Source organism: Lichenostomus cassidix, chromosome 10 (genome assembly GCF_008360975.1).
Source record: "Lichenostomus cassidix isolate B80296 chromosome 10, HeHo_3.0, whole genome shotgun sequence".
Taxonomy (NCBI): domain Eukaryota; kingdom Metazoa; phylum Chordata; class Aves; order Passeriformes; family Meliphagidae; genus Lichenostomus; species Lichenostomus cassidix.
The window spans coordinates 20,066,764-20,088,479 of record NC_139491.1 but is presented as its reverse complement, the minus strand read 5'-3'; the positions used below and the strand labels follow the sequence as shown (position 1 = coordinate 20,088,479).

Genomic DNA, 21,716 nt, shown 5'->3' with positions numbered 1-21,716 from the left:
AGAGAAAAAATGCTTGGAAGCATTTTTGGAAACATGAAAGCAAACCTGTGATATTGTCATGCCTTATTTAAACTTCCAGAGCTTTTCTGCATTCGTGGCCTCTGGTCCTTCTGGCAAAATTGATTTTGTGTGCTGTCAGGAAAAACACTAATGGCTAAGTTACTGAACCTTAGTAAATGTTGAGTGTTTGTGAGGCAGTGCCTGCTTGGGTTGACGTTTTCTTTACAGCTCTCAAGGCTGAGTGGTGTGCTATTCTTTGGAGGCAGTGAACTCCAGTGTGGGCTGGGCCCAGCAGTGATTGAGTTCAGGATTCTTGCTACATTTGCTGGAATCCTAATTTAATGGTGGGACATTGGGTAAGACTGTCTGCTGAGTGCCCCAGTTGTGGTGCAGCTCCCTGAGTAACACAGGCAGCCTGTTAAAAACCCCAGAGGAGCCTGTGACAGCCAGTCCTGTACATCCGTGCGTGTGTTGGACATGCTTCTGTGGCATCCCAGTGTTCTTGCTTGAGGAACCTACCTGGAGGTGCCACTTCCTGTGTAGCAACCACCAGAGCTGAAATCAGCTCTGTGTGGACATACAGGCTTGTGTAGACATACAGAGGGAGAAGGCTGACTGGTGAATATCAACCTCCATGGGCTGCTGCTCGTTGCCCCTTGTTGTATGCTCTGTGCCAATGAGGGCAGTTGGGCTTTGTGGTCTCTGTGACTGTCCCTTCAGGAACTGTAGGCTTTTTTGAAATTTTCTTCCACATCTCCAGACCATCCCAGCACAGGTCCTTCTCCCTCTCCTCCCAGGCCTTGATCCTGAAGTGTTCGAAAAACTAGTGGATGTGGCACTGCATGGTATGCTTTAGTGGTCATGGTGGGATTCAGTCCAAGGTTGGACTTGATGAACTTGGAGGTCTTTTCCAACCCTAATAATTCTATGATCCAAAGGCTTTTCCAATTCACTGTGTGGAGGTGGTGCGTTATCAGGCTGCTTTTCCTTCAGATCTCATCTTAGAAAAGCTGCAGAGGATTTTCGAAGGCCCCAAACATCCCCTAAGAGATCTAATTATTCCACCCTCAGGCAAATGAGGAATCCCTATGGATGTTATTTTGAGCATCCCAAAAAGTCCCAAGTAAAAAAAATTACATGGGAAATGCAACAAGAGCAGTTATGAAGTGGAGTACTAGGAATATGGAGTCATGCCTTGATTAAGCTTCATGCTGACATTTCCTGCATTATAAGCAGTGCCTGGAGCTTCCCCTTTTTAATTTGGTACTCGGAAGTTTGTCTGTGATGAGCAGTTCCGACTCATATGATGTGGGAAGAACTCAGATTAAAACAGCCCTTACCTTCTCTGGGCAAATAGTTGACATTCCTGTTCAGGAGGAGAGATTAAGTCTGGGAGAGGTTGGAGAAGTTGCTGAGGTGATATGAAACTCACCTTTTTTGATTTGAACATGAGTCTTTGTGGTTTCTATAGCATGGGGAGCACTTGGTGGTACATTCAGGTACTCAACAAGACCTCGAAAGTTAGAAGACTTAAGGATTAAATAATTCTTTGTGGTCTTTCCTGTAGTATTTTGGTTTTTTCCAAGCTTCAGTGATGCTGCCTGGTAACAGATGTCATCACTTGCCTTGCATGTACAGGCAGGTAGGGACGAAAGTCACCAATGCTCAGTCGCTCAAGGGGCCCAACTTGCATCTAATTTTTCTAGAAGAGTTCCTGTTTTATGCTCTTTTCTAGTCTCAGGGGAGGGTTTTGTGGCTTTGATTCACAAGTTACGAAAGTTTAAAGCTTCTGCAAATCAGAGCCTGCCATCTCTGGCTGGCAATCCATAAGAAGAGGAACCCAAATCTCGGGCACCTGTGAAAATGGCCATTTGAGAAACTTTCCATTTGTTCCTGGGGAACAGAAACCAAAGGTGACTCAAGGCCTTTTGACTATGAGATCATGTTTTCCATCCTCCACACGATGAGATCATGCTTTCAGCTCTTTGACTCCTGCCTGTGTTACTGCATCCATACTGCAGAATCAGACCAGAGTGAATATCCTGCCAAGTCCAGGGGCAGGAACAGTGGAGGGAAAATAGAGGAGAGGTTACTCACTGAAGCGTAGGCTTTGGCGGTGACCTGAGTGAAGAATTTCTCCTGCTGTTGCCGCTCAGCTACTTTTTCCCATTTCTTACCTCTCACTCTTCACTGTCCCTTGGTTGCGGTAACACAACTCTCTGCATCACCTCACAGAGCTATTTTTAACCCATTTCAGTTCCCCAAGTTGGCTTTCACCAACCAGCATCCCCCAAACAGTGTCATTGGTGCTGGGGAGGGGTAGCTAGCCACTGTGCAACTTCCTTTTGGGAAGCTCCAGCCTGCGTGGGTATCCCTGTGCTGGCCCTGCACCGAACACAGGGCTTGGAGAGGAGCCCCAGCTTAGGCCATGCCAAGCTCCCCAGTGCTGGCTTCCCACTGTATGGCCCTGTGTTGCCATCTCTTGGGAAGGCAGAAACCATCACTAAGTTTCATGTGCTTAAGAGTAAAACCCAAAGTTCTTGTTGGGTCTTGGGCTTACCACCAGCATCTGCATGAGTGTGACTCCTCCCCTGCCTAACAGGGCTGGTGCCTGGTCTGAGGTTTTTGAAGCACGTGATCCTTGTGTTCTGGATGTCTGAAGAACTCACCTCTCTCTGTCTATGTCTATTTTTTCACCAGCTTATACTTGTGTGAATATAGGCCGACCTTTGAAATTGACCATATTTCCCATTACCTAATCCATTGTTAGTCTCTTCTCCAAAACTAGGAAGCTGAGGAGCTTCTCATTTAAATGGCTGTTAACATATTTTCCATCATGGTAAAATCCTTTTCTGTTGCCTTAATCCTTCAAAGAGTTGAAGATTAACCAAAACATTGTACAAAGGTAGAATTCAGTATGGCAGGTACCGAGCCTGGGTGTTGTAGCACAGAAGGTTCGGAAGCATGTAAAGCCAGGGACTTAAGGAGACAAGCAGTGCAGGAATCCACAAGTACAGGAGAGCCTCTTGGGGCTGCTTTCAACTCTAATGAAGGGAATAAATTGGGAAAAAGTTGAGCTCAAAGTAGCTCCAGTTCCATTGGTGCTACTGGTCTAGGTCTGCCCTTCACCAGTATCTCTTCAGGACAGGAGGTGGGACCTGGCTGTGGGGAGCTTGTTACAGACCTACAGGTTGGCATCCTGATTTATCCTCTCCTCTCCCTGTTCCCAGCTATATTCTACTATGCTGGGCACGGATATGAACATCTGGGGAGGAACTACATGGTCCCTGTTGATGCTCCACAACCTTATGCCCCTGAGAACTGCATCAGTGTGCAAAGGATCCTCCAGAAGATGCAGCAGCAGCAGACAGCCCTGAACATCATCCTGCTGGACACCTGCAGAAAGTGGTAGGGTGCTCTTCCCCCTTCCTCACATGAGCTTGGCATTCTAAGGGCTGGCAGAGGGAGGCCATCTTCACCTGTGGGTTTTGACAGCCCCTGTGATTGCCACATGGTGCTGCTGAGCCTCTGTCAGAAGTTACTGATCTATGCAATGAAATCAGCCACACTGTCAGGTCTTGCAGGGTGTCCTGGGGGGTGGGTAAGTAACATATTAGTGCAGAGAGCATCAGACCTTGTCTGAGATCTGCTGGAGAGAAGGGGCTGGAGACCCTCCCTTGCGTTTTTGAGGTGAAGAAGCCTGTCAAGTACAGGCAGATTGCCTCAAGCATGTGGAGGGATGGCTCTGCCTGGTGTAAATTGTTGGCTGAAACTCAGTACAGGGTCTGTCTTTTGTGTTTCAAGCCTGACCCACCTGAGCTGGCCTTGCTGATTGTGTGCTTTCCTGGTCCATGTTTCCCACATGCTCAGGCTGGGAGTGTTCAGCTCACCTCTCTTCTCCTGGCTGTGTTCTTGTTAACATCTCAGTGAGAAGAGTGCAGCATGTCAGGGAAAATATTTTCAGCCCTGCTATTTGTTTTTTACTGGCCTTAAATCCTTCTGAAGTGGTCGTGTTGTGAAGCAGCTGCTGCTGAGGTCAGAGATCAGCATTTTCCCACTTTCTGTGGAAAACCCATCATCCTCCCTTGGCCTGAAGACCTCTATCCTGCTGCAGAAAATTACTACTTGTCCAATTTCAGCAGAGGTGGGTGGACTGTTGCAGTAGAAGCTGTTATTAGTTCATTTATTTCAGGCTCCTGAGGCAGATTTACAGGTCAGAAAATACCTGGAGAGCAAATGAAAGAATGTCTCTCTCTTTGTGCTGTGGTTCCTGTGCTAAGAACTGGAAAGACAACAGGGCTTTTGATACGCTGAGAAAGTTGCCAGCCCCTGGAAAATTTTTGGTGTCTTTTAGCTGCACTGGTGGGGCTGCTTGCTTTGAACAGCTTAAAACTGGCTGTCTTGGGACTTGTCCTGCAACTCTGGAGCAGGAGCTTGATGTCCCTTTGTTGCGGTTTAAGGGATGTTAAAGCAGACCTTACCAAAAGCATCTCTGCCTGGCCCAGTTCAGTGCTTCAGTGCACCAAACCCTCTGTCCCAGGGCTGGACACTGCGCTCGCACCGGCTGGGGAGCTATACGGCTAGCCTGGTTTCGTCTGCTTCCACAACCGGCAGTGATAAAGGAGGCAAGGAGGGTCTATGCGTTGTGTCCATGGAAGGTGTTTATTCGCATGGTGCAGCAGAGACCGACGACCTCCCAGAGGCAGAGATGCCTCGAGGGTGAAGGCCTCACATGCGCAGACACATGTGGTGCATAGACAGCCACATGCATAGACATGTGCTGCATAGACTACATGGTGCATAGACAACAAGATGGCGGAGGGTCAGGGGTTTTATAGGGAAACAGAGAGGAGCGGAGACAGCACATTGGCCCAGTGACCTCTGGGCACAGGGGCAGTACATGGGCGGAGTTAGGGTACAGGAACCAATAGGGAAACTGGAGGGCGTGGCCAGGACCCTGGGGTGGGGAAGGCAGGACTATAGGTGACAGGTACACTCATTACAAAATGGGTGTGGGGGATCTGAAGCTATTATCACATTTCCCCATTTTTTACTAAATTAAAGAGGGAAAGGCTTTTCTTAAAAACCCTTACAGCAAATTTTTAAACAACAGAAAAATTTTAAAACAACAGCATAATGTAAAACAATAACAAAATTATGCTGCCCTGAACTCCCCAGAGTGGAGCATCATCTTTCTCTCTTCTTGCTGGCCACTGAGAGCAGAGTGTGTTGTTTCCCTGGCACACCTGGCAGCAGCTGGCTGCCCTCCCCAGTATGATAACAGGCAGGGGATGGCCTGCAGCCAAACAGGAACACCTGGCTCTCATGGATACTCTGCTGGAGCCGGACTAGTGCAGTTCTGAGCTGCTTGTGTGCCATCTGAGGGCAGCATGTGATGGGGAGGCAGTGTGAGGGCTGCACAGGGACCACCAATGCAAATGTTAACAACCTATAAACTTTTGAGCTGGTATCTGTCTCCCTTTGAGCTGCTGTCTCCTTCTTTGGTGTTGGCAGTGGTTCCTTTGCTCAATGGAGTCTCAGTGGTGCTCTGGGAAGAGGATGCAGTGTAAGACCTGCCGTGATATCTAGGCAGAGTTGTGCAGCTGGTTTTCTCCCTCCTTCCCCAAAGTTTACACCTCCCCTTTCCCACAGCAAGCACAGCACTTCATGCAGTGGGTGCTGTCCCTGATCTTGTAGGAGTAGGAGCTTTCTCCTGAGCTCATTTTTTCTCAAGTCACCATTTCAGCTCAGGAAAGCATCTGGATTTCACACCTTTGTGTGTTTACTGCTATGTAACACAAGGCTTCCAGGGCCTCCTTTCCCAACACCCTCCTGGTCACACTGATGCTGCATGTCTGTCAGCAGCTCATGCATGAAGCTGTGTCTGCTTAGAGGGAGCTCACCCAGAGTTTCTCCTCACCCCATGTGTTGGCATCAGAAATGCCAGGGTGGCAAGAAACACATCCTCCCTTTGCCAAGTGGGAGCAGATGCTCAGCTTTAGTAGGCGAGGAACCAGAACACAGAACCTGTGTGTAGCCTCATACATTTATATGCTCATTTTGGGCGGATGTGATTGCCTTTTCCAGGAATTCCCTGATTTATCCTTGGACCTGGAACCAAAGATTTCTGCAATAAATTAGGAGCAGCTGAGGAGCAGATAAATTTCAATATGCAGATTTAGAAACATGTCTCCTTTTTCACCTTTCCTCCTCTGAACATATTTAAGACAACTTACACAAGCCAGTTGAATTCTGCCATTAAATGTCTCCAGACTGTGCCACCAGTGGTAGGGGATGTGCTGGCTGCTGACAATCCCTGTGTCCCTTCTGCTCTCCTTACCATGCCAGCTCCAGCACCAGGAAACTGTGCTGGAATTGAATTACATGGACTAATGCTGCCTCTGTGCCTGGCTCTTGTCCCCGTGCGACTGGCAACAGCTCCGAGTCACTGGTGTGAACTGGAGGCAGCCTGTCCCCATGCTGTCAGTCTGGCTGCAGTCAGATGGGCAAAGCTTGACCATTCAATGCAACCAAGATAACTTTTTTGTTGGAAATCAGATCCTGGCACCATTGGTCTACCTGATTTTGGAAATAACAGTGTCTGTGCTAGACTGAGGTGCCAGGACGAGTTTTGGGCTTTGAGACTCGTGTATGTGTCCTGAGCCCATCTCCTGGGGAGATCTGAGGGTGTATCAGCCCTAGCCTGCTTTGGTTCCCTGAGGCAAAAGTGGTCTGGAAGGGCCCTATAGGGTGTCCCAGACCCCCAGCAAAGGCAATAGAGCCGTAACCATGGTGTGCATCTCTGACTTCTTGAGGAACAGTCATTCATTGGGTCACAGTGAACCTGTGTATTCTCTGCACTGTGGTGCTGCCTGGAGTTGTTAAAATCCAGCCTCTGGAGGGAGGAGGCAACGTGCACCCACAGCTCCAGGTTGTACCACAGCTCCAAGCTCAATGTAGGGAGCAGCTCACCAGTGCAGATAAGTCACAGTTGGACATACCTACTCCTCTTCCTGTGGTTTGGGTTCTTGGTGGGACTCCCACCTTTAGTCTCTCTGATTGTATCCGATGTGAGTGTTGATCCTACTGCCATCCCTTAGAGATGGACATGAGGAGTGTGGGCTTTGTCCCCTCCAGCTCACAGATGTCCTTGACACTGACTTGTGCCTTTGCCTCCTCTCCAGGTATAATCCAGGGCGTGCCTTGTCCCAGGTGCAGCCACTGGAGCCCTGGGGAAACACTGTCTATGGCTATGCCACGTAAGTGACTTCAACATTCTCACACCCTCACACAGGACCAGACGCTGGCACAGCCCTGTCTCCTCTCATTCTTTCTTTCATGCATGGTGGCTCTGGAGGCTGGAGAGGGCTTCTCTCATGTTCTCTCTGGCTCTCACCCTCCATCTGCTGGGTTTGCTGTTCAAGCACTTCTGTCCTTCCTGCTGCCATCAGCCTGTGCTTCAGTTACAAGTTGTGTGTGAAGGTGACATCAGCTCCTGTCACCTGTTCTTCAGCTTCATTCCTCAGGTGCATGTCCCATGAGCAACCCACCCAAAGCCTCCTGAAGATTCTGGGTGTTATTTACTGGTCCAGTGACAGTTCCACTGGCTTTTCACCTTTGTCACCTGCCTGGACTGACAAAGGAGACTGTGCTGTCCTATCCCATTCCGTTTCACTGCTTTTTCCCATCCCTTGGCCTGCTCACTCTCTCCAGGGCCAAAGCCAAGCATTTTGTGTTATTCCTTGAGAAGTTCACTCAGACCAAATGTTATGATCTAATTATTAAGGTTTTTTGGAAATACCTCTGCCCGAATTAAGGTACAAATGAGACCATATGCCAGTCAATAGTATGGGTTTTATTTGATAGAAAATATGAGAGAGAGAGGGAAGAAAAGAGAGAAAAAGAGAAGTAGGAAAAGAGGTGGGGGGACAGAAAGAGGGAAAGAGAAAATATTACCATCTGTGGATCCCAACAATGTTGCATTGATCCTCTCCAGCTGGTCTTCTTGGTGGTGATGGTCCCCCCCCCGAAGCACAGGATGCCATGGGTTAATATACACTCAGGCCAGGGGCAATGTCCAGGCATGTCCCCCCAGGGGAGGAGCAGTCTCTTGCAGCAGACTCTGCTTATCACCTGCACTCCTGTGGTGCAAGGCCTAGCACTCTGGGGGGGTCTTTGATAGAATGTGACTCCCCCTCAGCTGCCCCTCACGAGAAAGTCCTGTGGATGTGGCTTGTGGGGTTGGGGATTCCACAGCTGGGCCAGTTTGTGTAAACCTGGCTTCTGTGAGCTGTGCTCTGCCCCCACCCCAAACTCAGCCAGGGATGATTCTCAGTGCAGCTGGTGGCTTTGGCCTTTGTGGATGCATTCCTTTCCCTCAGCTTGAGATGATTGAACAATAGCGTTTCCCTTTATCTAATCTCAGCAGTTTGACTTAGTCCAAAGTCCCAGTCAGGTATCTTCCGGGAGGCTTCTTTGATTGTAGCTTCTTTATACACTTTTTGTTATAATGAGCAAAACTTTATATCAGTGTTTGAGGCATGAACTATTTCAGTCTCTGACACCCAGCCAATAGAGTCTGGATGGAGTTGGCCACCCCAGACTCACCTTGGACTTCATGCCCAATGCAGAGCTGCGAGGACTCTGAAGAAATGTCTTTACTCTTGCAGGAGCGAAGATGCAGAAGCCTTTGAACTGCAGGATGGGGAGTTCAGCTCTGGGATCTTCATGAAATACCTGAAGAAACACATTCTGCAAGAGAAAAAGGTTACACACATGCTGGAGGATGTGTTAGAAGGTGAGAGATGAGCTAGAAACCACTTACTTCATTGCCGGGGGTGAGAAAAGAGAGCAGAGACCGAGTGGCTCTACATCACCCCATCCCAGCCAGCCGACTGTTCCTCCCTAAAATCCAAATTACAGGCCATGCCCCATGGGAGCTTTCGTTATCCTGGCAACAGCATGGAGACATTTATGTAGGGCCTGAAAGGAAGGGAGATCAATAAAGGAACCTGGAGTGATCTTTGTACTTTCACCTCTTTCCTGCAGACATTGGCCGGGATCCCCTAGTCTTTGGGAAGCAGGTGATGGAGATCAAGCACACTCTAAAAGAAGCCCGGTCCCTGACTGACCCCATCTGTCCCTTGGGAGCAGCTGCTGAGTGCTGGGGACATGGCAAAGGTGAGCCATCCGTGCAGGGTGTGGGGAGGAAGAAACTGGGGATCCCCGTGCCCCTCAGGGACACTGCTGTGCAGGGAGGTTCTGCTGGGACCCTCCAAGGAGCTGATCCTGCTTGAATTTCCCTTCCAGAGCCACCAAGCAGAACAGTGACCTTCCCATGCGGGGCACGAGTGGAGCTCCGCTTCCTCCGCCTCTTCTCCAACCTGATGTTTGTGTGTGCCAAGCCTCAGCCCCCCCCGATCCATGTCACTGAGCCCCAGCTCCTGCTCCGCCAGCCCGTCGTGAGTCGTCTGGCCAGTCCCCTTCCTGGGCTGCTTTCCCCAGGGCAGAGGTGGGAGAGTGGTTGGGCTGAGTCCTGAGGGCTGGGAAAGGCTGATCTCAGGTGAAAAAGGATCCCCTCCTCTGCATACGCCTCTTTGAGGCTCCTTCCACTTCTCAGGGGATTCCCTGCCTTGCTCCTCATGCATCACAAAAAAGATTTGGCAGCAGTTTGGTACCTTTAATCAGTTATCCCTCAGATTGATTTCTGGCCTGCCTGATTAAATTATTGCATTTAATCTGATTGAGGTCAAGAGCTATTCTGTTTTCTGTGTTTGAAAGCAGGTGGCTTTTTGACTCATACCTTCTTAGCCTGCTGTGCTAATATATCTTAATGCAACAATATATTCCTTCCCAGTTGAGATGTTCCAGCTTCCTTGCACGCTTTCTCACACCTTTTCTCACATGCCATGTGCCCAGTGTGGACTTTCCAGGTGGTCTCTATGACACCCCTATGGTTTTAATTTGCTGCTCCTTTCTGTAACCATCTCCCTTGTTTTCTGTAGTCCTTCTCCCAAAGCGTAGCTGATTTGCGGTGGATTTTTTGGCCCTTGTTGCTCATGGAGGGACACTGGTCCTCAGCATATTAGGGTCACTGATGCAGTGTGGTATATCCAGGAGGTCTGGAGCCTGATCCTGCCCTTTCCTAAGCTGCAGCTTTGTTTCCTCTTGTGAGCTCCCTAATCATGCATGAAAATCGTGTCTGTGTGTGTGAGGGTGTATTTGTGTGCTTCCCCCCGCATGAGTGACTGGGAAGAACAGGGGATCCAGCTGCCTGCTCCTGCCTCTGGAGCCGTCTCAAGAGGCATCAGAGAGACAAAATGGGACCCCAGTACAGCCAGATCCCTGTTACTGTCCCACTGCATGGTGGAGCAGGATCACGCTGAGCTCCAGTGCTCTCTGTGGAGGCAGCAGCACATCCTCCCATAACTGTCACCTGCCCCACCTCAGACATCACAATGGCCACCACACCCCCGTGGGACCCCTGAGGTGCCCAGGGGGGCATCAGCCTCCCTCCAGGATCCTGCCAGCACTTCTGGGGGATGCTGAGGGCGGCTGGCAGCCTTCTGAGCCCCGTGTGCATGGCTGAGCTGCAGGAGCTGGAGGCTGAAGGCCTACAACACCAGGCTGAATGTGAGATTGTAAGCCCTGGAGAATGATCCCAGAGAGCCGTTTCACTTCAGAAATGGGGAGTTGAGGAAATGGGAGTTTTCCCACCATTTGCCATATTCTGGTTATCAAAGGGACTTAAATAAGCTTGCTAGGAATAATTATGATGGAATTTCCTAGCACTGATCCATTTCCTTTAGTTGTCCTCTATTCCCTCCCATCCTGTGTTTTGCCTGGCTTGCATTTTTACCTGACAAGCACTGTCTTTAGAGGGAGAAGCTGCTCTAGCACATGGAAGGAAATGATGCTGAAACATAGAAAGGAATGATGCTGACAGCCAAGGCATTTCCATTTTTTTTTCTCTATACTGTTTATATCCTTACTTTTAAAATATTTATGTTGGATCTCCTTGTTTTCCAGACACTTGATCTGGAGCTGTTTGACATAAGGGTCTTGCTAGTCAACCTTCCCCCAATTTATTTAGAATATCCATATTTCTGGGCCAGCTAAAACCTGGCCTTGCCAATTCCTGGGCACCATCTTCATTAAAAAACACATCCCACCGTGGCGAAAGGTTTATAAATAATTATGAATTGTCTAAAAAAATCAATTTAGAAAATACTTTTCTCCATTTTCTCCTATACGGCCAGAAATGATAAAAGGAGAGTGTGGAAGGGAATTAGTTTGTGGAACAGGAGGCTTTGGAGGCTGGGAATTTATCAGACTGCAGATACTTGCAGATAATGAGTTGCTGTCAGCTGACGGGCTTTGAATCTCATGTGTTAGGGCTCTGATTGATGCCTCGATGTCATGGAGTCATGGAATGTTTGGGGTTGGACGGGATCTCTGGAGATCATCCAGTCCAACCCTCCTGCTAAAGCAGACACACCAGGTTGCTCCTTGCCCAAGTGAATGTCTTGAAGGTCACTGGGCTGGAGAACTGTGTTCCTGTGGAACCCAGCCCTGGTGGATTTTCAAAGATCCTGATGAACAGGGAATCAAGCAAAGGAGGCCTGCATGGATGTAGGGGACTCCTAACTGAGCTCATGCATGAAAAGATACGTGAGAGGTGGAAGCAGGGGCAGGTAATGTAGGAGGACTATAGAGGTGTGGTTCAGACACATTGGAACAGTGCTCAGAAGGCCAAAGCCCACATGGAGCTGGATCTGGGGACAAGAAGAGGCGCTCCTACAAGTATCTCAGGACTCCCAGAACCCTGAAACTAAGGAGAAGGTCTGGAGCGAGGGAGACAGGTGGAGGAGGAGCAGGACCAGGTCAGAGAGTGCCAAACCAACTGGACAGTCACAAACCTCTGGGATCTGATGGGTGCACCCACAAGTGCTGAGGGAGCTGGAGGTGAGACTGTGAGGACACTCTCCATCTCATCATGGTCTTCCTGAGGCCTGGAAAAAAGCCAGTGTCACTCCTGCCTTCCAGGAGGGCAAGAATGAAGATTTGGGGGTTTCCAGGAGGGTCAACCTCACTGTGATATCTGAGAAAGTGACAGAGCTGTCGCTGTTGAACCGCTAGCAGAGTGAAGGAATCAGGCTCTCAAATGTGGCAAAATTCTAATTTTATTAATTAATTCCAACTTATATAGACTTTCACAGATCATCCGGATTGGGTCAGTTCAAAACCTCCCCCTAGGCCTATTGGCCTGGCTTGAACCGCCTGTGTTTCCAGAGACCGTTTCAATTACATCTAAACTTTATCTTTGTTTATAGAACATAGGAAGAAGAACAGAAAATTCCCATGGGAAAGAGTCTGTGCTTGCCACACACAGCCAATAACCCCCAAACACAACAAGGACAAGGAGGTTACTGGGAGCAGTTACGATAGATTGCAAAGGGCCTCCATGCCTGATAACCTGATGCCTTCTGCATCAAAGTGACGAGCTCAGAGGACAAGGCATGGGCAGTGGATATTGTTTATCCTCCTTCCATGTCTGGTTCTGGGCTTCTCAGCACAGAGAGATATGGACATACTGGAGAGAGTCTGGCAAAGGGCCATGGAGATGATAAAGTGGTTGAAGCACCTCTCCTGTGATGAAAAGCTGAGAGAGCTGGGGCTGTTCATCCTGTGGAAGAGCACACTCGGGAAGAACTCATCAATGTCTACAAATATGTGCAGGGAGGGTGCAAAGAGGACAGAGCCAGGTTCTTCCCAGTGGTGCCCAGTGCCAGGACTGGAGGGCATGGGCACACAGTGATACACAGGAAATTCCATTTAAAAGAGAAAACGTTCCTTCTCAGAGGGTGATTGAATATGTTTGGGTTTTTTTGAAAATCAGGGCTGTGGGATTGGTTTAGATTTTCACTGATGTGCTTATTAAATACACAGATCCCATAACACCAAGTGTCTCTGTAAGGTGCTACAAGGCAGGGTTAGATTTTAGAAGGATTTGTATAAACTGAAGGTCCAATTTTAGGCTAAGGATGTTATTCAGCTGATGCAAGTTCCTGCCCGTGAGCAAGAATAAAAACTAGTGTAAGCATGGGATGGGCCATGAGTGGGGAGCTAGTTCTGGTCAGAGCCCAAAACAGCAGGGGCAACAAAAACAGGGTACAAAACCATGGCAAGGTTGCAAACAAGAGCTCTGAGATTTGTGTGAGATCCTGTCTGGTTCTCTTGGCTATTGCTGGAACACTGGGTCCAGTTTTGGGTCTGTGCTTCATGGAAAAAAAGTGTGCCAACTAAAGCAGAGACAAAGTAATGAAAGGAAGGAGCAAGGCAATTGTCATTTCAGCAAGAAAAGCAAAAATTTTGATTTTATGGGGCCTTCAAATCTATAAAAAGTTGTTTCCAACATGGAAGTAAATCATGATTTGAATTGCAAGAAGGAAAATCCAGAGTGGAGATTATATTCTCCCTAACTCTAACCTAACCCTGCCCTCTGGCAGTGAGTAGCTGTTCCCCTCTTGTCCTATCAGTCCAAGCTCTTTTCCAAAGTCCCTCTCCAGCTTTTGGAACCCCATTAGGCACTGGAAGGAGGTCTGATGTATCCCTGTAGCCTTCTCTGCTCCAGGTGAACACCCCCAGCTCTCCCAGCCTGGCTCCAGAGCACCTCTGTGGCCTCCTCTGGACTCACTCCAGCAGCTCCATGTCCTTCTGCCGTTGGACCCCACGGCTGGAGGTGACTCTTTAGGTCGGACCATGTGCCGGAGGATGGAGTTGGCTGAACACAGTAGGGCTACACCCTCCTTTCTGCTCTGTGCCTCTTTGATCTCCAGGTTTAGTCTCCATTCATTGGCCTGAACTTCCCCAAGCTCCCTCCAGTTTGTCTTTCCAGTAATGAGCTGCCAAGTGTGGACATGAATTTGGCCTTCTTCTGCACAGAGAGAAATTATGTTTTCACAGCCTCCAGTGACCTACTGGATCAGCGATGGTGCTACTCCTGTTCCACCAGCCTTGTGTGCATGGGTGATCCTGATGCTTGCAGATCCCAGACAGCATTTGGGATCCAACGTTCCGATACTCTCCTGGCCAAAACCAAATCACTTTGCTGCTTGCAGGCAAAGGCCAGTTCAGAGAAGTTCAGGAAGAGCTCCCAGGGCTTCTCCAACTTCTACCTCCCCAAATATCCTAACAGCATCCTTCATCGGCATGCCCAGTGCAAGTTCTGCTAAGGATTGCACTGGGACAGTTGACAGAGCGAGCTAGCAGAGGGAAGTACTTTCTGGAAGGAGCTGGTGGACTCTGGTCTGTCACCCATCCTGGAGGGCTCAAATCCAAAGTGACAAGGACATGGTCAATTTCCCAAGGCTGCCTGAGCTTCAGGAGCATTTGGACAATGCTCTCAGGCACAGGGTAGGGTTGTTGGGGTGTCTGTACAGGGCCAGGAGTTGAACTGAATGACCCTTGTGGGTCCCTTCCAACTCAGGATATTCTATGATCTATGATTTCATAAGGCCTTTATTCCCTTATCTCTTTCCGGGCAATTAGTGGTTCCAAGATACGATTGGTACTGAAGAGGATCTCATAGACATGGGGCTGTTTAGGCTAAATTTGAGAACCTTGTCAAGAACTGGCAGTTCTGTAGATGGTGGGGGGCTAATTCAGCGCTCAGCACAACTCAGAGCTTCCTCCAGCTGTGCCCTTGGAAAACTTGCTCCCTCCATGACACACTGCTGGCACTACCAGTAGTTGTGATACCAGCTGTTGCTGCTTCCTGCACTGCAGAAAATTCCACTGTACCCCGTTTTTCACAGTAAGATGTTCTCAGGGTCTTCTCATTGATATGCACAAGGCAAGTGTGTAAAATCTCTGCATTCCTGTTGCTTGCTCTCTCTAGTACTTCCATTAGGATACACAGCATTTCCACCAGGCAACATAACAATCAAAGCCCTGAGCACGTTTGATGGGCAGTTGTGCCTCACTGCTTCATGCTGATACTGAAATTTCCTTGCATTTCCTCTTGTTTTCCTGACCCCTGCAGGAGACGGATGACATGGCCATCCAGAGGGAGAGCTGTCTGGACCATGTGGAGACTCTGCTTGCCTCCATGTATAAGCGGGAGGAGCTGGACTGTGTCTTCCAGCTCTGTGCACTGCAGAAAATTCAGGTAGGGAGTAGCCAGGTGAAAATTTCCACAGTTCTCCTGCACTCTGATGGAACTGGTGTCCCATTCCCATGGCTGGAGCTGGATATGCCCCTCTGACGACATGTCCATGTCTGTGTCACATCCAGATCGATGTTAGAGGCATAAAAGCTGCCCTCTTTTACAGAATCACAGACTGGTTTGGATTTGGAGGGATGTCAAAGCTCATCTTGTTCCACCCCCTGACATGGGCAGGGACACCTTCCTCTATCCCAGGTTGCTCCAAGACCCATCCATCCTGGTTTTGGACACTTCAGGGATGGGGCAGCCACAGCGGCTCTGGGCAACTTCTGCCAGGGCCTCAGCATCCCCACAGGGAAGAATTCCTTCCCCGTGTCTCTTCTAACCCTGCCCTCTGGCAATGGGAAGCCATTCCCCCTTGTCCTGTCCCTCCAGCCCCTTGTCCCAAGTCCCTCTCCAGCTCTCTTGGAGCCCCTTTAGGCACTGGAAAGGGCTCTAAGGTCACCTTGGATCCTTCTCTTCTTCAGGCTGGACACCCCCAGCTCTCCCAGCCTGGCTCAATAGGAGAGCACTGTCCTTTGACCTCACCTTTTCCACCTCTGCAAAATCTGATTTACAGTCAGGCTGAAGAGCCTGTGTGTGGATGCTCTTTGCTTTTGTGTTGTCTCCCCTGCCTGGCCTTCATTTTAAAGCTGACCCATAGCAGCCTGTGCTGGGAGCAGAGAGAGGCATCACTGGTCATGGATTGTTCTGTTTTTCTGTGCTACCTGGCCATGGAAGATGCTCTTTGCCCCATCAGTCACGGGGAGGCCAGACCTGCCCACTTACCTGAGGTGGAGGATGTCTCACCAAGCTGTGCGCTTGCCTGAGATGAGCTCATAGGCTGGCTAGGATCTCCTGTTGTCAGAGTAACACTGCCAAGCCTGATCCAAGCTGTGCCTCTTTGGCACACTTCAAAACACGCTCAAACTATTTAAAGACCATGAGAGAGGTAGAATTGCTGGTCCTATGGTTTGTCTCTCCTCAAACAGCAGTGTGCACTGTCGCTGTTGAGCAGCTAGCAGAGTAAAGAACTCAGTTCTCAGTGGCAAGAAGGAAAGACCTTTATTGTTTTGATTTCATCATATATATAGAGTTTTCAAAGGTCACCCAGATTGGTCAGTCAGAAACCTCCCCCTAGGCCTGATTGGCCAGGCCTGCACCGTCCAGATCTTGGGACACTGTTTTTAATAACATCCAAACTTTATCTTTATTTATAAAATACAAAAAGAATTCTCATGGGAAAGAGCTGTGCTAGCCACAGTACACCTTGTCTCTATTTGGATTTTTTCCTCACCTAATGCACAGCCAGTGGGTCTTACACTGAGTGCTGTTCTCAAGCTGCTGCCTGGATCTGCCTACAGCAAGTTCTGCTTGCTGAGTATGTGATGTGCTTCAGCATATGGCAATGTTTTCAGTTTTTGGTTGTTTCTGAAGCTGTTTTCTGAACCTTTTGCAGTTGTTCAGCGTTAGTTTTAAATGCAGACAGGAGACCTGGACCAGGTATTGCCTGCCAAAATCTTCTTGTTCCATTATACATCTTCCTTCTCTGTACAGGCGTTTCAGGCATAGTGCTGTGCTGGAGGTTTGCTTTCAGGGCTTTGACTGCCATGAATGTGGTTATTCTGTTATTTCTCCATCTCTTATAAAATTCTAAAATAGTGCTGAGCTGTGAACAGATCCCTGTGGAGCACTGCTCCTTAAAGCTGTTGGCTTTTACAGTGTTAGGTGTGTTTTAGTTCATAGAATCCCAGAATAGCTTGGGCTGGAAGGAACCTCAAAGCTCATCTCATTCCACCCCCTGCCATGGACAGGGACACCTCTCACTAGACCAGGTTGCTCCAAGCTCCATCCAATCTGGCCCTGAACACTTCCAGGATTGGAAGTGGTTCATGCTTTCCTCTCCCATGTGCATTGGTCTTGGCTATGGTGCAGCCCCTCCTGCTCCCCTGTGCCCACATCCCAGGGGTGATGCTCACAGTTATAGTGCCCTGATGGAGCTGATGAGATCCCAGGAGAGGTGTCCTGATTTCAGAAGTCCTGAAATCCAAAAATCCATGGCTGAGGCCTGCAAGTGTCGTGAGCTGTATGAGTATGTACAGCTCATTTTCCCTGGCAGTAGCATTGCTTCATCACGCCACAGCATGGGGCTGTGAGCCTGCACAACAGCCAGCCAAGGCTCATTTCTGTCAGCAGCAGCAGAAAAGCTCTGCTTCCTATCTTACTCTCCCATTCACTTTGCATTGTTTGCTCTCCCCTTCCAGAAAGATGTGATCCTGCAGTTGGATTTGTATTATACCCAGCTGAGCACAAAACAGAGGACTTGCGAAAGCCTGCAAATGACCCTTCAGAAATCCCTGCTGGGGCAGTTTTTCAGCCAGAGGAACGACTCCCAGCCAGACTCCCAGCGAGGTCCTGCCCTCACAGGCAGCCTGTGCCTGCAGGATGCGTCGGCACTGAGCTTGGACCCGAAAGGCCAGGGGTCCCTGAGCACAGGCTCTGGCCACAGCTTGCCCAGCAGCAGCCCCTCCAACTTTGGCAGCGAGCCTGAGGAGAACGATGAGAGTGACCTAAGCGAGCTCTGCTTGGCGCTGCTTCGGGCTGACCCAGGACAGGATGGGCCCTGAACCTCAGCCTTGGGAACTGCTTTTTTAATTGAGGTCTCGGTTTGAGTGCTAAATCTGTCAGAATCCACCAGCTGCTTCCCAGCCTCAGTGTCACCCCGTCTGAATGAGGCCAAGGCTTCTTTTTTGGAAAGGTTTCTCCTATCTGCACCCTGGGGTGTGCAGGGCCTCAATTCCTGCTGGGAATATTCCCTGTCCCGTGGGAGCGTCGGGATCAGCGGGGAGTCGTCGTGGTGTCTGGCAGAGGACAGGGCCACCCACCAGTCATAACATTGCTAGGCAAAACCAGCGTTGCTGCAAGGCAAGGGCACCAGGTGATGTTTTCTGCCTGTTTGAAAACAAATGTTGCTGCATTAAATGTGAAGAGAAGCCCACAAACACTACAGACTCCTCTGGCTCAAATCCCAGCCATGGCTGCTGGATCTCACCAACCTGTGCAAGGGACATAGGGCTGGACCAAGGGGACCAGGTGAAACAGTGTAGGCTTTCCCTGGGGTCCCAGCATGGTTTCCTTTCCATGCCTCTGTCAAAGCAGGTGTTAAGTTATGCAGTTATGTATTTCTGAAGAATGTATTTATAACTGGGGCGAGACAGTCACTTGCCAGGAAAAGGAAGGTCAGATGTTCTGTCCGGTGTGTGTTTACAGCAGACGCTGGTGTTCTTACAGGAGTAGCCTCCAGGCAGGTGCACTGACACCTGCCCCTTCCAGTGTGGTACAGGGGCATTAAAGGGTGTTCAGCCCTCTGCAGTTCTGAGTTCCTCTCAGGTGCAGAATGTCTTACTGGAGAGATGGAAAGTACTGGGATTGAGAAAGGATAACCTCAAAAACAGTTATTATTAGTGCAAATTATTTTTTCTGTGTACCTGTTTATGCTGTGGGCAACCTCAAGCACTCCAGGGAGCCATCCAGGGAGAGCCACAGGTGAGCAGGGCTCAAAGTACAGCCTGGGTGGGTACAGGCCCCTCCTTGACTGCTTCCCTAATACATGTTTGATATAAGTGATTGCTCAGTAAGGGCCTGAGAGGGTGATCCAATGGTTCCGCAAGGGCCTGTGATCCCAGTGAAGTGTGGGGTCTCCATCCTTAGAGGACAGTTCACTCTGGACTGTGGAAGGTGCCGATGACCTGATCCAAGCTGGCCAAGGGCTGGACCAGAGACCACTGAAGATCTCTTCTGGCTGCTGCGGTCCTGTGAAAGAAAGCTTGGCGGGCAAAACTTCTTCGGAGGTCAAAGGTAGCAGGGGGGGAGAATGCCTGAGCAAAACAAGGTTGGAGGCAGAATTTTCTGTTTTGCTCTCCTTCAGCAGTGAAGACACATCCCTGGCTGTGGTGTCAGTTGCAGCACAGAAAAATACGAAATGTTACTTCCAGATAAGCCATTCTACAAGTGCTGGAAACCTGTCCGAAGAGAACAGAGGAGGCTTTTATTCTTCTCACAGTGAGTAGAGCCACGAGAAAGAAGATGGGCCCCATCTGGCTGCAGACTAGGAAGTCCCCTAGAAAAAAATGTAAAGTCAAAAAAAAAGAATAATTCAGAGGATGTGGTTTAAATAAGATGGGCTGTTGGAGAAGCTAAACCAGAAAATAATAAACTAATTTCAGGGAGAACCAAAGATCAACTTATCACCAGCAGCCACTGGGGACACATCAGTGGGAATGGCTCTGCAGGCATTTGGGAGGAGCTGGGGGGGTCTCATTGCCTCCATCAGGATTATTCACACCCTCCTGGACTGTTGGGGCAAGGCTTGTTCCTAGCTGACATTATCATGCCAAATGTCATCTAATGTGAATGTTTAACTCACTCAAAGCGAGGCTGTTTATTTTTTCTGAATAAAACACTACTGGTGTTTTTAATGCACAAAAATGCACAGAACATGGTTCTGAGTTAACTGTGTTTATTTCCCTCTAATTGCCAGGCTGTAACTTAATACTGATCTACTGGGGTTTCACGCTCCCAACTTGAGCTTCTAGGTTCTTCTGTGTGAGCATTGTTTTATATTTTTTTGGTAACTAAAAATACTGAAGTTTGGATTTAGAAAGTGGTTCAAATTACTAGATAGGATGAAATTATGCCAGGTGAAATGTGTAGATGAAAAAAAGTATTCCTTGTGATTTGTCCATCTGCTTTGTAAGTGTGCCTCTGGGGTGGCTTAAGGGGTCTTCTGTCCTGGTGCCAACCACAGCATTTGTCCCTGTCATCAGCTCTCCTGCTCCTCCAAGGAGACCCTGCAGCCAAGTGCCAGAGAACTACCACATTCCCATGGTGGTTCATTCCCTGAGATTGATTGTTTGTCATGTCTGGGAACTTGCTGAATTGCAAAGGTGGACTTTGTGTCCCGGGCCCCAACTGGAGTCATTGTAAGAGGGGGTGGAACTGTGGATCCTTCATCCCCTTTACATGTGAAGTCCAAACTCCCTCATGATGGTTAAACTGTTCAGTGGCAGTAAATTTTCCTGGAAATCTACATTTCCATCTCCTAGCATCTGGGACAAACAAGGCATCCCAAGATTACCATGTGTCTCTTGGCCACATCCTTTCCAATCTGCAGCCATAGACCCTGGGCTCCACAACCCCCTGTACCAGCTGGAAGGGTGGGAAGGGAGGAGCACCCAGGCAGCAGCAGGCAAAGCAAGACCAAGATGTTAGCTTCAGTTTACATTCCCTCTCTGCCCCCTTACTTTCCACAGCCATTACGCTCCACTTCCTCTGTTTCTGGGCCAGTCTGTGCCCAGAGGCTACAAACAGCACTTAAAACCACTTTTGTAGGTAATACAGGTGCTTTCCTTCACCCAAGTCTTACTTTCTTTAAAAAACACCAAGTGAGCTGAAGCTTTAAATTAATACATGATGAAAATAGCAGCACCTAAATATTCAATAATTTTATTTTTAGATAGATGCCCTTCATTTCCTCTCTGCTAGGGCAGATGTGTTGAAGGGAAGGACCTTGGACAACAGCCTGTTGAAAGGATATGTTCTTTTACTACAGAATTTATTTGGGATGTAGTTCTCAGCTCATTTGCTGACGTTTGTCAGTTCCTGACAAAACAAGGCAAGTGTACCCAAAAGGACTGAGAAAACAAGGCAGTGAAAATCAGAGAAATCAGGGAATCTGGAAGATGCCATTTCAGTCTGTTACTGGAAAATCCTGGGCCTGGGCACAGTCAAGAGATGTTTTATGTGTGCACTGGCAGATCCACCCCAGCCTGGCACCCTTCTGTTGGCAGCAGGTTCCTGAAGGTTTGTTCTCAGTTGGCTTTTTGTGATCAAAGGAAGGGAAAGGTGTATTTGTCTCACATCAGCCACTCTCCAGCCTCAACCAAAGAGGGAAAGAAACACAAAGCAGCAGCTCTTCATTGCTGGAGTCATTTCTGGGGGGGAAAAAAACCAGTATGGGGCAATGTTGAGTCGTTTCACTTTACAGCTCACTTAACTCTTTCCATCTTTTTGAAACAAATCCTTTTCCCTCACAGGAGTAAATCTTAATCTATTCGTTAGAAGCTGGTAGTTTCTCCTTAGTTTCCACTTGTTAAGAGGTTTTCTGTGATATACAGAACCTGCCAGATCATTTCCTACTCCACATTACAGGGCAGAGTGCATGGTGCCATCGATGGGATATGCTTGCAGTGTAATAAAACATATGGAGGAACACACAGGGAAACTCCAAGATTCAACAATATAGTTTTGGTCCTCTTCTCCTAGTTTTTGGAAGTAGCTTCTCATAAAGGCAGGAGAGATCCCAAAGGCATTCAGCAGCTGTTACTTCACATGGAGAGGAGGAGCTCCTCAAAGGGCAGGTTTATCATGTTCTATGGAAGTTAATGCCTTTCATTTGGACAAGGAGTGAAGAGGATGATCTCTTGAACTGTTATGATACAGGAATCACCTT

The 21,716-nt window shown here is 48.8% G+C and overlaps 1 protein-coding gene across 3 annotated transcripts in view; it reads left to right on the top strand.

Moving 5' to 3' along the window:
* LOC146432955 (mucosa-associated lymphoid tissue lymphoma translocation protein 1-like) overlaps window positions 1-19,706 on the top strand; it is a 30,600-nt gene extending 10,894 nt beyond the window's left edge. For all 3 annotated transcript variants that reach the window (XM_085071181.1, XM_085071180.1, XM_085071179.1), the window contains 7 exons: window positions 3,231-3,408; window positions 7,185-7,259; window positions 8,670-8,797; window positions 9,049-9,180; window positions 9,310-9,461; window positions 15,044-15,169; window positions 17,470-19,706. In XM_085071181.1, coding sequence (XP_084927307.1) covers window positions 3,231-3,408; window positions 7,185-7,259; window positions 8,670-8,797; window positions 9,049-9,180; window positions 9,310-9,461; window positions 15,044-15,169; window positions 17,470-17,832 — 1,154 coding nt within the window. In that variant the 3' untranslated portion in view covers window positions 17,833-19,706. The remainder of the gene's footprint in view (window positions 1-3,230; window positions 3,409-7,184; window positions 7,260-8,669; window positions 8,798-9,048; window positions 9,181-9,309; window positions 9,462-15,043; window positions 15,170-17,469) is intronic.
* Window positions 19,707-21,716: the final 2,010 nt, after the last annotated feature.